This window comes from Leptinotarsa decemlineata, unplaced genomic scaffold (assembly GCF_025532065.1).
Source record: "Leptinotarsa decemlineata unplaced genomic scaffold, Ldec_3_MD MMD2_tig00026347_RagTag_RagTag, whole genome shotgun sequence".
NCBI lineage: Eukaryota > Metazoa > Arthropoda > Insecta > Coleoptera > Chrysomelidae > Leptinotarsa > Leptinotarsa decemlineata.
Genome location: NW_027412698.1, coordinates 1,254,963 through 1,271,114, shown reverse-complemented (window position 1 = coordinate 1,271,114; position 16,152 = coordinate 1,254,963). Strand labels below are relative to the sequence as shown.

At 35.2% G+C, this 16,152-nt stretch overlaps 1 protein-coding gene and 1 long non-coding RNA gene across 4 annotated transcripts in view; one reads left to right on the top strand and one right to left on the bottom strand.

The window, feature by feature from the left end:
- Nucleotides 1-101: 101 nt before the first annotated feature.
- Nucleotides 102-2,636, top strand: LOC141486166 (zinc finger BED domain-containing protein 5-like). The gene is made up of 3 exons (XM_074183883.1): nt 102-200; nt 810-1,829; nt 2,058-2,636. Exons 1-3 carry the CDS (start codon nt 102-104, stop codon nt 2,634-2,636), a joined length of 1,698 nt encoding a protein of 565 aa, XP_074039984.1.
- Nucleotides 2,637-13,143: 10,507 nt separating this feature from the next.
- LOC141486114 (uncharacterized) overlaps nt 13,144-16,152 on the bottom strand; it is a 34,101-nt gene continuing 31,092 nt past the window's right edge. For 2 of the 3 annotated variants that reach the window (XR_012467654.1, XR_012467655.1), the window contains exon 4: nt 13,145-14,590. This is a non-coding gene — a long non-coding RNA (uncharacterized lncRNA). Of the gene's footprint in view, nt 14,591-16,152 lie in introns of all 3 variants that reach the window. The other variant, XR_012467656.1, reaches the window with a different exon arrangement.

Here is a 16,152-nt window from a genome sequence, read left to right as displayed (position 1 = left end):
AGTATGTGGACGTGTATATGAGAGAACATGCAGAAAGCATGTTCGATAGAATCAGATCGCACTCAAATCCAGCGTTTCGCGATCTACACGATGCGTTGAATATGGGTGACCCCAGGTTCCGAGAGAGGGACAAACATCCAAGGCCGACCAGACAAAATCAGAGACCGCCCCCACGAGTCGCCGTCAGGCGGCTCAGGCAAGTATAAAAATCTTAAGTGTATTGACCATATACTCTCTTACAGGAAAACCGCGATTCAATTTCAAAATCACATTTCTCAGCTTCACTGGGAAACGCCCGACTATCACAACTCTGGCCGCCGTTAGCTTTGGGGGCCCCCATGCAAAAATTCAATTAGGAATACCGCGACAAATAAGAGCCAAATAAAATTTAAACCGAGAAGTTAGATAGGGAAATAAAAGCACCTAACGGCTGGTTTCCAACCAAAAGAGGTTAGATATCAATCTTGCTGAAGTGCCAGCAGCTGGATTGAGGACCGTTTCCTTAAGAAACGGGGGTGGAAGGAAAGGGTCGCCAGGTCCAAACCTGCGGATGCATTTCCGTAAGGAGGGAGCTTGCGACCTGGGCACACAACCCGGGAGGGGCATGGGGGGCGGCGATGTTCATTTTGTTTACCTAAGCTTAGGAAGAACACGCATTTTATTTGTTCCGCCGCGCATTGCAGAAATAGTATTTTTGAATTGTTTAAATTCAAAGGTAAGCAGTGTTTGTTAATATCGTCACGTTAATATTGTCACGAGTGATTTGTTTACGTAGGTATGTATTAGTTATTAGTTGATTTTTGTTTTAGGTACCTACAGGTGTTTTTGACATGGCTTCTACTTCATCTGGCAAAAAGCGCACTTATAAAGAAGCATTTCTACAATGGGGTTTCACAAGCATCGTAGACAAAAATATAGAAAAGCCTCAGTGTGTTTTATGTAATAAAGTGCTTAATCCAGAAAGCATGAAACCGAGCAAATTAAAAGAACATTTTGCTAAAGTTCACAAGGAGTTCGCAGATAAAAATATAGATTTTTTTAAGAAAAAGGAGAGGATTCTGAAGTCTTCCCGCATGGATTCTACAGGCAATATACAGAAAGCAAATGAATCATGCCTTCAAGCTTCATACAAAATTGCTTATCGCATCGCACGTAATAAAAAACCACACACTATAGGAGAGGACCTCATCAAACCTTGCTTGTTAGATGCAGTAGCACTTGTTATTGGTGAGAAACATGTAGCTAAGATTAAACAAATCTCACTCTCAAACACTACTATTCAAAGTCGCATATGTGAAATGAGTGCCGATATTCTAGCAACCGTTATTTCTGAAATAAAGGAAAGTCCTATGTTTGCGCTGCAGTTGGACGAGTCCACAGATGTTGCTTCGTGTTCACAATTATTGGTGTTTACACGATACATTAAAGATGATGATGTAAAGGAGGAATATTTGTTCTGCAAGTCTTTGCCCACTACTACTCGCGGCGAAGACGTATTTCAAACGCTAAAAGAGTTTATTGAGGAAAATGGCCTAGACTGGTTAAAGCTGATTGGTACTTGTACAGACTGGGCGCCTTCCATGATGGGCATCCGTTCTGGTTTTCAGGCACTCGTGAAACAAGTTGCTCCTCAAGTTTTCGGCTATCATTGCTTGATACACCGTTACGCTTTGGCTGTGAAAACGCTTCCACCAGATTTGCTAAACACATTGAGTGACATAGTAAAAATTGTTAATCATATTCGAGGCAGCGCTACTAACTCAAGATTATTCAAAGTTTTGTGCGATGAAGTTGGTGCTACATTTAATGCTCTTTTGTACCATACAGAGGTACGTTGGTTATCAAGAGGCAAAGTTCTAAGTAGGGTTTACGAATTACGAGAAGAAATTGGATTGTTTTTTGAGAATCAGAGAACACAAAAAGAAAAAGAATATTATGCAAAAATTAAAAACCAAACATTTATTCTAAAAATGGCGTACCTTGCTGATTTTTTCACTGAAATTAATAGTCTGAATATTTCACTGCAAGGAAATGAAACGAATATTTTGACGTTGCAGGATAAAATCGCAAGTTTTTTGCGCAAATTGGAACTTTACCAACGCAGAGTTCAAGCTGGTGATGTGTCAATGTTTACACAACTAAGTGAGCAATTAGTAAATAATAAACAAGAGAAAATCACGTTTGAAAATTCCGTGGTTCAACATTTAACTGCCGTGATAGACTCACTGCAGCAATATTTTCCGAACATGCACAGTCGTGAGTCCTACTCCTGGATTTTAAGACCATTTTCTACTTGCGTCGATATTTTCAAGGACGAAGATGTGTCAGCGAAAGTAGAGTTTCTCGGGCTGCGTGAGAATAACTCATTGAAAGTTGATTTTCAAAATGATAAACTAAGCACATTTTGGCGAAAAGCAGCTGCAGAATATCCCATTATAGCTGACAGAGCTTTAAAAATGTTGATTCCATTTGCTACAACTTACAGATGTGAAACTGGTTTCTCAACTCTTGTTACATTAAAAACAAAAGCCAGAAACCGTCTGAATGTTGAGCATGACATGAGATGCGCGTTGAGTGAAACCGAACCTAATATTGTCAAACTTGCGAATGCAAAGCAATTTCAACCTTCACACTAGTTAACTCCAAGATTTACATATTACTTTACTTTACTAGTTACCTAAACGTGCAATTTCTTAGAATTTAGTTTTAGTTAGATAATAAACATATTTTCGTTCGAATTTGTGTGGTTTTAATTATTTTAAATTGGCTAGGGGTAAACTCAATTCCCATACTTGTTCACAGGGGTAGTGACATTGAAAAGGTTAGGAACCACTGGTTTAGAGATTCAACTCAGTACACCTCGAACTCCACTGTTTAAGAACTCTTTCATTTAGAGACCTGCTTTCATGTGGAATGAACTTTCTGAGAACGTGTCTGGATGGCTCATCGAAGCTCAACCACTGTCCTGAACTGTCCTGAAAATGACTATCCGAGCCTGGTGGTGCAAAGGCAAAGAAGAACATACCTCGAAACGTGACAGTTTCTGTCGATTGTTCAAATCGTGGGGCACACACTTTTCAAGCATTTTAACATTTCCAATACGTTTTAAGTCATCAAAAATTGCATGTCGAATATACCACACTTACTAGTATTTTATAGGAACAATAGTGCTTTCACTGATCGAATATAATGAACCAAAACACAGTTGCCGAAGACAGGTTCACTACGAAGCCTGCTGCTGAGTCATAATCCTGAAGGCAGGCAGTTATTGTTGACCTCGATGAAAACTGCAAAAATGATCCTTATTTGGTGACGGAGTACATTCAGAATATTTTTAAGTATATGAGGACAAGTATTCTATCAGAAAAGGCTTTCTCAATGGTCTTGAGGCAACCCCGAAGACGCGGCGAATAGTCGTCGACTGGCTAGTACAGGTGTATTTGAATTTCGATATGCGTATTGAAATACTTCATATATGTGTTAGCTTTATTGATAGATACCTACAGGACAACGAGGTGGGACGTAATATCGCACATCCCGGAGAAAAGTGTAATAAGTCTGAGGAATGTCGATTCGCACTTTTCCTCTCGAATGAATAATATAATATATGCTCCCAACAAAACAGCAAAAACTGAATTCATACGGTTATCTCCTAGATGGCGTGAAAGTCATTGTTCTTCCGAACAGGTGCGCGGACACTTTCCGATGAAAACAGTAATACTTGGAAGTTGTTACGGTAAGGTCCGCGACACTTCGTGAAGTTAAAGAAGAAGAGTGTAATACTTAGAGTTATTGCAGTGAGGCAAGAAAATGTGATATTTCAAGTTATTACCCTATTCGTCAGGATATTTTGCTTATATTACCAATTTGGCACAGCCAAAAAGTGTTGTATTTATTTGCAGTTACTGCTCTTTTCTTCGGTAAGTGTTGAAAAAAAAAACAATATTCAATTCCAGTAGAATAATGTCGTCGTTTTCTTCGAAACTGTCTAATCTAATTATATTTTATTTTAAGTTAATACTGTATTCTACGGAATAAAATCAATAAAATCTTGCGTGTCAAAATATTAATAATTTTTACGTTTTTATAGTTTCATAATAAATCTATAACCAAATCGTGATTATTGTTTTGAAAATATTATTTTTCCCAGTTAATTGTATGTTTCATTTCTCATATAGAATGGAGTCGTGGGCAAGATGAATGGTGGATACCGCCTTGGCTAATAATAGGGACAAAGAAGAGACAGTTCCTATTTCGCACATCTCTGTCAATTCTTATTTGGGCATGGTGAAAGATGTAAGGGAGAGTGAATATTATTTGGATGAAAGTGCAGAAAGGTGTTAAGTTTATGCAAATATTCAAAAATCCAATAATCCTGCACCTGACGCTGTTGGAGAAGTAATCTGATATCTCTTTAGCGATAATCAGCAAAATATATCCGGACAATTGGAGGTTTTTATCGAAAATGATGAAGATAGTGTAAAAGACCCAAATTACGACTCTGATTCTTCATCAAGCATTGCGTCCTCTTCATCTGATAGCATCGTATATTAATGAAGTAGTTCGCCCTCTACATCTATCTAGCTCGGCATGTGGGAGGATATTGTAAACTCTTTATGTAGCATACCTTCAGAAGCTGTGGACTGACAGACTCTAGATTCAGGAGAAAAATCTTGTACGCCAGCACCTGAATCAGGATCCCGAATTCGTGTCAAGAGATGCTGGAGATAAAAAAAGGAAGAAAAAAGGTTCGCAAAGAAACAGTGGAAAAAACCAAAATCAAAAATGTTTCCTAACTTAGGAAAAGAATATGTATCTTGCTCAAGTTTCAAGATACTCGTACCAGTAAAAACTGTAGTCAGGTTGTACTGACAAATGTAAGTTTAAGTACAGCGAGAAAATAAATGAAGACGACATACTGCACATTTTTCAGAAATTCTACACTCTACCAGATATAGATGGAGTCCATACAGCCAAAATAACCGACGACTTAATAACGCCTCCTATTTTCAAGTCAATCAGAAGAAAATCCGAGTATGCGAACTATCTTTCAAGAGAACATTGAATATAAACGATAAAACAATTGATAAAGTAATGATAAAACGAACTTCGGCACGATCAGTAAGGGAGGATAGAAGAGATAAGAAGAGCAAACACCTCAGAGTAGACTTTTTTATAAAAAATGACAAATGAGAACATATAAAATCAATACCAAGAATTTGAAGCCATTATTTGAGGGCTCAAACAACCAGATACTTCATAAAAGGTGGCAAAACTATTACAGATCTACATAGAGATCATGAAATACAATGCAAAGCAGTGCATTATATGGTAGTTATTTGGTAACATTGTGTAGAGTAGTTGGCAACACTGACAGAAAAATAATAAACCTCGGCTAGTTGTAGTAATACCACGTGAAATATATTATGTAATGGATATTTTGATAAATAAAGTATTGAGACATTAATCGTGGCTATTAATGTTACATGGTGTCAGGTAAATTGAATTGAACCCTGGAATGTATAATTGAACACTGGATAACTATGGAATCATTATTTAAACCACCTGAGCCTCTGTGCATTTTAGGTAACCTAGCTGATAATTGGAAAAAAATCATACAAATATTTGATTTGTTCATGACGAAAAAAGAATTGGAAAATAAAGATGTCAAGAAGCAGACGCTGTGTTTTTAGGCTTGATTGGAGAAGAGGAAAATAAATCCTTGAAAGAAATAAGGAATAAATTTGAATAGCATTGCTCCCCTCAAAATATTGTAATATACGAGAGGTTTATATTTACCTCTATAGGTCAGAAGGAAGGTCAGAATTTTCATAGTTTTGTTACTGAACTAAAAATAGCAGTCAAAACTACGGATTACTCAGATTCTCAAGATATGTTAAGGGACAGAATAGTAATGGGAATTTTTGACAAATGCACACAAGAGCGATTACTAAGAGAAAAGGACCTAACATTGCAATGTTAGGTCAGTGGTCAGTGCAGTTCGCACTAAAAATCACACTAAAAATAGGACAAAAATGCCTAGTAAACAGGAGAAAAAGAAGTGTGAGTACTGTGGCTACAGTCATTACGAAGGCAAGTGCCCAGCTTATGGAAAAGTTTGTAATGTTTGTCATGGCAAAAACCATTTTGCAAGTGTATGCAGAAGAAAAAAGGTATCGTCAAGCCAAACCAGAAACCAACAAGTTTGCCAAGTGGAGGTAGGTGAAGACTCTGAAAATAAGAGTGAGGATGAAAGTTTCTTTGTAAGCTCTTTGAAAAAGAGAGTTGATGAGTGCAAAGAAATAGGGAATCCATGTGGACCAAGCAATCAGTAGAAGGTAAAGCAGTCAACTTCAAACTAGATACTGGAGCTGAGGTGAGTGTGCTTCCTTTGAGTGTATTAAAGAAGATATGCCCGCATGCGCAAATGATGGAAGCAAAATTGACATTAATATCATATGGCAGCCCCGATTTCAAAATCGGAACTGTAGAAGACATCTCCTTGCAATGTAGTGTAAAAGATAATTGTGAATATTTATCATTTGTAGTGGTAGATAATAAAAATCAGATGCCTTAGTTAGGGTTGTAAGGATGTTTAGCACTAAACCTAATTAAGAGAATTGACAGTTGCATACTGACTTTTAACAGTGTTGATGATGTAATTAAGTTGTATTCGGAAGATTTTTCAGGATTAGGTTGTTTTCTAAATAAGCATAGAATCATTTAAAAAGGGGTAGTGTACCACATGTTCAATCAGTGAGACGTATACCTCAAGAACTTCATGACCGAATTAAGTACAAGTTAGATAATCTTCAGAGTCAAGGTATAATCAGAAAAGTTGAGGAGTCTACTGAATAGCTGAATCCATTAGTTATTGTAGACAAAAGGAATAGAGATTTGAGGTTGTGTTTTGATCCTAAGATGTTGAACAATATACAACGTGAACATTTTTTGATAATAATAACGTTACATAATAAAATGTTTGTAGCACAGCCGACGAAATTGCTAGCAAAATTACAAACAAATCTCTTTTCACAGTCTTTGACATGACCCTAAGAAAAAAGTATTATTCACTATGTAGGAAAAGTTGTTGGTCACTATAGTCAGACTGAATTTAAAGTATCTTATTTAAGAAAGAAGCCAGGCTTTTCGTGGACATTTGTTTTCCCTAATAATGTTGAAGATATTCATACTATTTATATAACTGATGTTGAAATGATTCTCCCTGAACCTAAGCTTCCAACAGTTTCTAATTCTAGCTAGAACATCAAACTTTTCATTCTTCAGTAAATTTTTTAAATTTTACTATTCAATAGTTTTTATTATCTTTTTAATTAACAACAACTTTTTGCAGTGCTAATCCGCACCAAAGATTGAAAAATGTGATTCTGAATTTAAGATAAGTAATTTACGTAGAAAATGAAGCAATTTTATGTTTTATTGTTAGAGGAAAGTAATTTAATTTTCCTTACTTTTAAGAAAAGTCATTTAAGTTTTGTTTTACATAAGAAAAGCTATGTAATTTTTGTTGGCTATAAGGAAAGTATTTTATTTTTGTTTCATAGAAGTTCAATCTTTAATTTTGTGTTTATTTTCATTACTAATGAAAGAATTTTGATTTATATGTATTGTTTTAATCGCACGTACGGAACTACCCCACAGCGTACGAAGATACCCCCAACACTGTATATAGGTGTCCCTTTGTTGGGGCAGATTCGTACATATTCCAGATTTAGTTTAAATTATAATTATGGTTGAAACATCAAATGAAATCTGAAACTAAATCTTGGAAATTATGTTTCACAAAAGAAAATCAAGATATAATCACACAAAATAGGTTAAACGATACAGATGTTGGCCCTCCGACAGTTATTGGCCTTTTAAATTTCTTATGTGTTTAATATGAGTCACATGAATCTACTCAACCTTCGATTAACTTTTTCATAGTGTAAAGTGTGCTTCATTAGAATAGATCTTTCCCGGAAAACAGTACGCTTCAGTTGATTTGTTATGGTGCATATACTGCGTGACTCACGGTCGATGGTAGGTTAGACGTTTCTGGAAAACGCAAAGCATGATTTTTCTGATAATTTCACCTCTCACATTTCCTTACCTGTTCTATCGATCTAAAATATTTTCAGCATTGCAGTGTTGCCACTTCCATCAAAAAGTCCTAGCAACTTTATTTTTTGAATGGAACACCCCGTATATTAATACATTTTTGGAATCGCTCTGGTGTTTTTATACTTTTTTTTAATGATGTCCTATACCTATCTCTATCTATTTTCGAGATAAAAAATAAATTGTGCTAAATATAGTCCACAACACAGCCTTAATTGAAATTAAGTACATCAAACTTGAAATATTCAAATAACACCAAGAAGTCGACTCCATATCATACAGGGCGTGCTAAAATTACTATTATTTCCATTGCGCATAAAAATAGTCAAAAGTTCATTTTTCCAAATGAAACCCCCTGTATATTATTCGGTAATGATATGTATGATATATCAAGTCCCTATACCTAAATCGTCAACTTTTCTCAATAAAGTCGCTTCTTCTGGAAACATTATTTTTTTAGAATTTGGATTTAGGTAGCAGCGGAATTATCAAGCTTATAGCAGTTCGGTTACTTTTATAAGTAATTTACAGAGAGTTATCGACGGTGTTTCGAATCATCTTCCAAAATGAATGCAAATATCGATTATTCAAACGAAGTTCTTATGAAATTATTTATTATACACATGAACAAAGTGATCAAATCATTGTCAGAACGTGTAAAAAATTCTACCAAATGTATCCTGAATTAACACCAATGAACGAGAGGAAGTCTGTAAAGTTACAAAATAATTTCCTTGACTATGGCTCAACGTTTCCAGGGAACAACTGTACCAAAAATCAGTCATTTCTAGGTAAAAAGTAAAATTTTGTGGGCTAAAACATGTGAAAGTACAGACAATAACAGAATAGGATGATTCAAAATAACAAAATTGTAAACAAAATATCACATTTTCACAATAAATGCTGGAAATGTTGTCCATTACATTCTAAACACTTTGAAATGTTTTTCTGTACGCGATTTGTGGTTGCTTTTTTAATTTCCTGGGGATCCAGATCTTCAATACTCCGCACTATTCGCCGTCGCAATTCTTATTTGATAGGCAGTGGAGTACTGTATACCCTTTCTTTTAAAACACCCCATAAAAAAAAGTCAAGTGGCGTGAGATCGGGTGATCTCGGTGGCCAATCCTAAGGATTGGCCACCGAGACGCCTAAACCAACGATCGTAGAAGAGTTCGTCAAATTTCCTGGAAACTTCCTGGGTGGAATGAGCTGGCGCTCCGTCCAGTTGAAACCACGAAGTCCTATATTCCTCTAAAGGCAAATTTTCAAGAAAATCGGTTACAGTCGTCCTTAATATTTGGAGATATCTCTCTGCATTCAGTGTGTCTTCATAAATAAAAAAGCTAATTTTATTGTTCTTCAGAATACAGAAAACAAATTTTTCATGAAAACCCATTTCTTTTGTAACATGAGGATTATGATCAGCCCAAAAATGTTTATTCCTTCTATTGAAAATACCATCCCTCGTTAATTTTGATTCGTCGCTCTAAACTATTACAAAAATTCCCGCTCTTCCTGTGTATGAATCAAAAGGGATTCACAAAAATACATTCTACGTTCGAAGTCTTCTGCTTTTAGAGCTCGAACTTTGTAAATTTATAAGGATGCATTCCGTGATTTTTCAAATTCTTTAAAAATTATTTTTGTACAACTGTTATTGGAAATATCTTTGATAGAAACACTTCACTCAGAACACCTACCAAAAAATCATTTAGAAAAGTTCACACATGCAGTTAGTTATGAAACGCGTGTGACCTCAAAGTCCTCTAGAAACGCCCACCATAACGACTTCCCAGACGGATGCTGTATCAGCCCTATTTTGATAAGCATTTGTATAAAACTGTTTGTAATGACGCCTCTCGTCACTCTTTACTTATTCTTTGTACAACACTGAATAAAGTAATTTGTCATTTTCCAATTTCTAAGTTTTTCAACTCCTTTTTAAAAAGTGTTTTCGCCAAGCCACGACGAAAACTGGCGCAGTCGGTAAGATTTTGTCGAACAAAGTTTCTATCGAAGTGATTTCGGTTCGTATCAACGATTCATTGGCAAAAACCACCTGGAAAGCTAAGACTTTGGAAAAACTGCCGGAAGAGGACAAGAATCGCCAACTCCGACTTCAAGAAGACCAGGGACTACAGATAAGCATCGCTGGAAATCTTATTGGCAACCTAGAATTGAGGGGAAAATCCAAGAAACCAGAACAAAGACTTCACAAACAAATGAAAGCAACGATACTACTACTGTTAGTCAATTTTCATCCAATTTGCGCGAACAAATTTTATGAACATTGAAAACGATTTAGATAATTTAAGTACATTATTAGAAAACTCGTTTAAGGAAAAAGACAAAATGCCTGAAACAAACTTTCAACTATTAAGACTACATATTCACACAATACCTCAATATGAAGGAAATCCTCATACATTAGGAATATTTTTAGATAACTGTGAAAATTTAATTGCAACTTTTCAAAGTCAGACCGATCAAACATTAAATAAATTTTTACTAAGAGCTATAATTGGTAAATTAACAGGAAGAGCCTTGAATATTACTGGAGTTTTTTTCCAACACCAAATCGTTATTTTTACACCTCGACATGTGTTTCGATCAGCAAGTGATCATCTTCAAGAGAAAGATAAAATTCCTCTTGAAGATGATCACTTGGTGATCGAAACACGTGTCGAGGTGTAAAAACAACGATTTGGTGTTGGTAAAAAACTCCAGTAATATTCATTATTACACCAAAGGTTCCAAACAGTATATCACAAGGAAGAGCCTTAACACTCATTGGTTCTCGCATAGAATTAAAGACGTGGACAGATATTAAAGCTGCATTACAATTAAGTTTTGGAGATCAAAGAAATCTTGACTGCCTTGTTCAGGATCTAATTTCTTCAACACCACATAAAAACGAATCACCTTATAATTTTGGAATGAGATGCCAGGATTCAAAAAGCCTTAATGTTTCGAAAATCAATAACTCCTTAATTCAACAACAAGAAAAAATATTACAAATTAACAATTATGACGATTAAGCTTTAAAATCATTTATAAGAAATTTACCAGGATACTTACAAAATAATGTTACACTTAGAAACCCAGATTCACTAGAAAAAGCAATGTCTCTAGTAATAGAAGAAGAAAATTTCTTATATTCACAAAACAGATCAAATAGCGCGAATACACACAATTACAAACCATTTACAATAGTCACCCCATCAAACCAAAAACCTTTTTTACAAAAACCCAATCCGCATTTTCAGAAACCACAATACCCTATGAATACCCAAAATAATTATAGACCACCTCAATATAATTTTATAAAACTGAATTTTCAACCTTTTCATCATCCAATAAATAGTCAAAGAATTCCTTTTCAGTGGAAACCGAATAATAATTTCTCAACACAAAAACACCCATTCTTTTTAAATCAACAAAGTCAAAGAATGAGAAATCCCCAAAGACCTAGTCAATTCAAGACAAATTATAAACCAGAACCTATGGACACATCCTCAGGTAACACAAAAATAAATCCACAAAACAAATTCCATGCAAACGAATTATTTAACCAAGAACTTTTTAATTTTGAAGAATATGACCCACAAAATTATTATTTCGAAAACCAAGAAGAATATGAAAACTTTTGTTACTAACAAGAATACGAAAATTACCAATACCCTTATACTAACGAAAACCCATCGTATTCTCATACCGCTGAGAATCCCGAAGACCCAGATTTCTAAAATCAACACGAGAATGAAAATTCAACTCGAAATTTTCAACAGGAAGACACCTCACTCGACCAAACATAATAACATATTTAGTTAAAGCCAATTTACCATACATTTTCATCCCCGAATAAAACTCGAACTTTTTAATAGATACAGGAAGTACTAGAAGCCTTATTAAACCTCAATTATTCCTTGCTTATTTGAAGGTGGCGTAAGTTATGGAACTCGTGTGACCTCAATGTCCTCTAGAAACGCCCACCATAACGACTTCCCAGACGGATGCTGTATCACACCTATTTTGATAAGCATTTGTATAAAACTGTTTGTAATGACGCCTCTCGTCACTCTTTACTTATTCTTTGTACAACACTGAATAAAGTAATTTGTCATTTTCCAATTTCTAAGTTTTTCAACTCCTTTTTAAAAAGTGTTTTCGCCAAGCCGCGACGAAAACTGGCGCAGTCGGTAAGATTTTGTCGAACAAAGTTTCTATCGAAGTGATTTCGGTTCCTATCAACGATTCATTGGCAAAAACCACCTGAAAAGCTAAGACTTTGGAAAACCTGCCGGAAGAGGAACATATTTAGTTAAAGCCAATTTACCATACATTTTCATCCCCGAATAAAACGCGAACTTTTTAATAGATACAGGAAGTACTAGAAGCCTTATTAAACCTCAATTAGCTTACAAATTTTATTAAAATTATATTTTAAAAGAAGACTTCAATATTCAGACAGCACACAGCATAAGTTATCATAATGAAGTAGTAATTATTCCAATTTTCAAACAATTCAAAATAAATCAGAAACATAAATTCTTTTTATTCAATTTTAGTAATAAATACGACGGACTTATAGGTATAAATTTCCTCGAACAAATTAAAGCCTCTGTAAATCTTGAGAAAAAACAAATCATCCCTAGCTAAAATACCCATTGTATATGAAACAGAAGAATTTTCAAATTTAAAGTAAAGCCTTAAAATAAAAAACCATTTAATTATTGTTCCACCCAGAACAACTAAAATAGTTAAAATACCCGTAAACAAAGAAAAAGGTTTAGGATTTTCAAAATATCAGAAATATGATGATTTAGTCGAATCTCCTCAAGCACTTTTCAACATAGAAAATTATGTTGCATCTACTACTATTACCAACGCACAAACTTTTCCAATCGAGATATCTATAGAAGAACCATTCGAAATCGTGCGACTACCTTGCGACCGTGCGACCGTGCGACCGTGCGACCGTGCGACCGTGCGACTACCTTTCAGTAGTCGCACGTGGACTCCTAGTCCGTACCTACTTTTATTCGACGATAATTTTGATTATCCCCTCTTAATAGGCATCGCGCTTCTCGGTACCTTCCGGCGAGATCCCGTGGCAGTTTATGGTTGAGTAGTTGAGTGGACAGGTTGTCGTTTTTTCTGAAAATTTTGGATCGCGGTCTGACAGTCCGCAGCGACTAGTTACGTACTTAAATGTTTGGAGTCATCTGATGAAGAGGAACCACCTTTTGACCAATGCGAAGATGGGGAAGACGATGCTGTAGAATTACAAGTGCATGAAACAGATAGTGAGCAGGACATTTCGGACGACGATGAAAATATTTTGCCAGAACATGTTGGCCCATTTTTCCTCGGTAAGGACCAAATTACCAAATGGGGAAAACACTGTTCCCCAAAAAATGTAAGAACCCGCTCGGAAAATTTAGTTTCTCACATACCTGGCCCAAAAGGCATTGCTAAATCGCTAAAAACTCCTTTGGCGATATGGCAGTGTTTTTTTCCTGCCAATATGCTACAAATTATTGTGGAAAATACAAATAAACACATTCAGGCCTCTCAAGACCGATATTCATGCATTTACTCCCTTCCAATATGTTACCATTGACGAGAAGCTAGAAGCATTTAGAGGTAGATGTATTTTTCGTCAATACATACCCAATAAACCTAATAAATATGGAATTAAAATTTATGCTCTTTGTGATCCAAAAGTATTTTATACCTGTAAGATGGAAGTATATGTTGGCAAACAACCGCCAGGTGTATGGGAAGTAAATAACTCTCCAGAAGCTGTTGTGGAAAGGATGTGTGAACCTATTAGAGGAACTGGAAGAAACGTGACTACTGATAACTGGTTCACTAGTTTCAAACTAATAGAAAATCTAGGAAAGAATTTCAAGTTAACTCTTTTAGGAACGGTGAGAAAAAATAAAAGAGAAATTCCTATCGTATTTTCACGACCAATAAATCGTCCTGAAAAGTCTTCTATGTTTGCGTTTCATGAAAATTGTACGTTATTATCGTATATTCCAAAGAAGGGCAAAAATGTTTTGCTGATGTCAAGTTTGCACCGTGACGACATTATTGATAGTAAACAGGTAAACCGGACATAATAGTGAATTATAATCAAACTAAGGGTGGAGTAGATACGGTTGATAAGCTCTATGCTGCATATAATTGCGCACGTGGAACTCGGAGGTGGCCAATGGTAATTTTTTATTCCATGTTAAACGTTGCGGGAATAAAGAAGAAGAAGAATTGTGGTTAAACTCGTTCAAAATGAGCTCTCAAAAATTTTGTAATTATTGCAATAAATCTGCATCAACTTATGTAGGATGTAACACCTGCGATGTCTCTTTTTTTCATGAAAGTTGTGGTAAAAGAATCATAAAAAGTGGAGTTCTAAAATGCTCAACTTGTGTCAAAAGTGGGGTTATGGATACCACAAAATCTAAAAATGAAGGAAATCAAAAAGAATTAAATGTGAATCAAATGAACATTACAGATATAATTAATGCGATGGGAAGTCTGGAAAAAGCTGTACAATTTTTATCGGACAAGTTTGATGATTTACTTGGTGAAAACAAAAAAGTGCTACAAGAGGTTAGAGAGCTTCGAAAAGAAAACAGTTATCTGAAACAAATAACAACACAATTGGAGAATAGAGTCAATTATCTGGAGTGTAAAGAATATGCCTGTAACCTGGAAATCCATGGGACACAGGCAGAATCTGATCCTATGAAAGTAATGAAGGAAATTGCTAATGACTTATTGGAATGTCAACTAAAAAACGAAGATATAACAGAGTGTTACATAAAGAAAAGGAAACATACTTCTTGCAAAGTTTTCAAACTGTGAAATAAAACGTAAAGTCCTAGCAAGTAGAAAGAAACGCAGCCTTGACTCTGCAATGTTAAAAACAAACAAGAATAATACCGAAGCAAAAACCAAAATATTCATTAATGAACAGTTGACAACTCGCAACAGAAAATTGTTCAATATGGCATATAAGTATAAGAGAGAGAAGGAGTACAAGTTTTTATGGACCAAAGACGGAAAAGTTCTCATTAGAAAGGATGAGAATGCACCAGTAATTGGCATAAATAGTGAGGATGATATATTTAAACTCAAGTAAAATGGCAGAAACACTTAAATCAAGTGCTAGTTTTTATAATAACATTAAGGAATATGTTAACAATAATGGGGACAATAAAAATTTTACTGTTTTGTATCTGAACGCACGCTCAATAAAAAATAAAATGGAAGAGCTAGAAATACTGATTAACAATTCTGTTCATCCTGATGCTGTAATTATAAGTGAATCGTGGCTAAACCCAGCTGATGAAAAATTTTATAATATACCAGGATATCAGGCTGTATTTGTTAGCAGAGACAAAAGGGGAGGAGGAGTTGGAATCTTGATTAGGGACAACTATACCTACAGAGAAATAGCTAGACAAGTAGATAATTGCTCAATGTTATTCATTCATATAGAGAAAGTAAACTTAATTCTGTGTGGGATATACCGACCAACAGATTATAAATTTGAAATGTTTATCAATTCTCTGGAAGAAAAACTGGAAATCATAAATAATGGAAACAAAAAATGCTGTATAATGGGAGATCTGAATATTGACTTCTTAACAAATAATGTTCAAAAGGAAAACTTAGATATAATGCTTGAAGCGAATGGTCTGAAGAAATTGAACAGCACAATACCAACAAGAGTGACTCAGCACAGTGAAACCTTGATTGACTACTCATTCACTAATGATGATACCAATGAATACTCCTTAGCTATAGTTGAAAATGCTATTAGTGACCACAGGTTTCAGATACTACAAATAATGAAAATCAAACCGCCACAAGTAAACTTTAATGATTATTGTATGATCAAAGATCTCAACAAAATGGAATTCAGAAATGAACTGCAAAGAATTGCTAGGCACAACTGGGAAGATCCGGATATTCTGTGTGATGCAATGATTAGAGCCTACCAAAACAATATTATAA

Bases quoted from the DNA above. Each gene is read 5' to 3' on its own strand.
- LOC141486166 (XM_074183883.1), top strand. From the start codon at position 102: ATGGGTGACCCCAGGTTCCGAGAGAGGGACAAACATCCAAGGCCGACC. The intron at 201-809 runs GTATAAAAATCT...TTTTTGTTTTAG, and splicing joins CCGTCAGGCGGCTCAGGCAA to GTACCTACAGGTGTTTTTGA. The intron at 1,830-2,057 runs GTACGTTGGTTA...TTGACGTTGCAG, and splicing joins CTCTTTTGTACCATACAGAG to GATAAAATCGCAAGTTTTTT.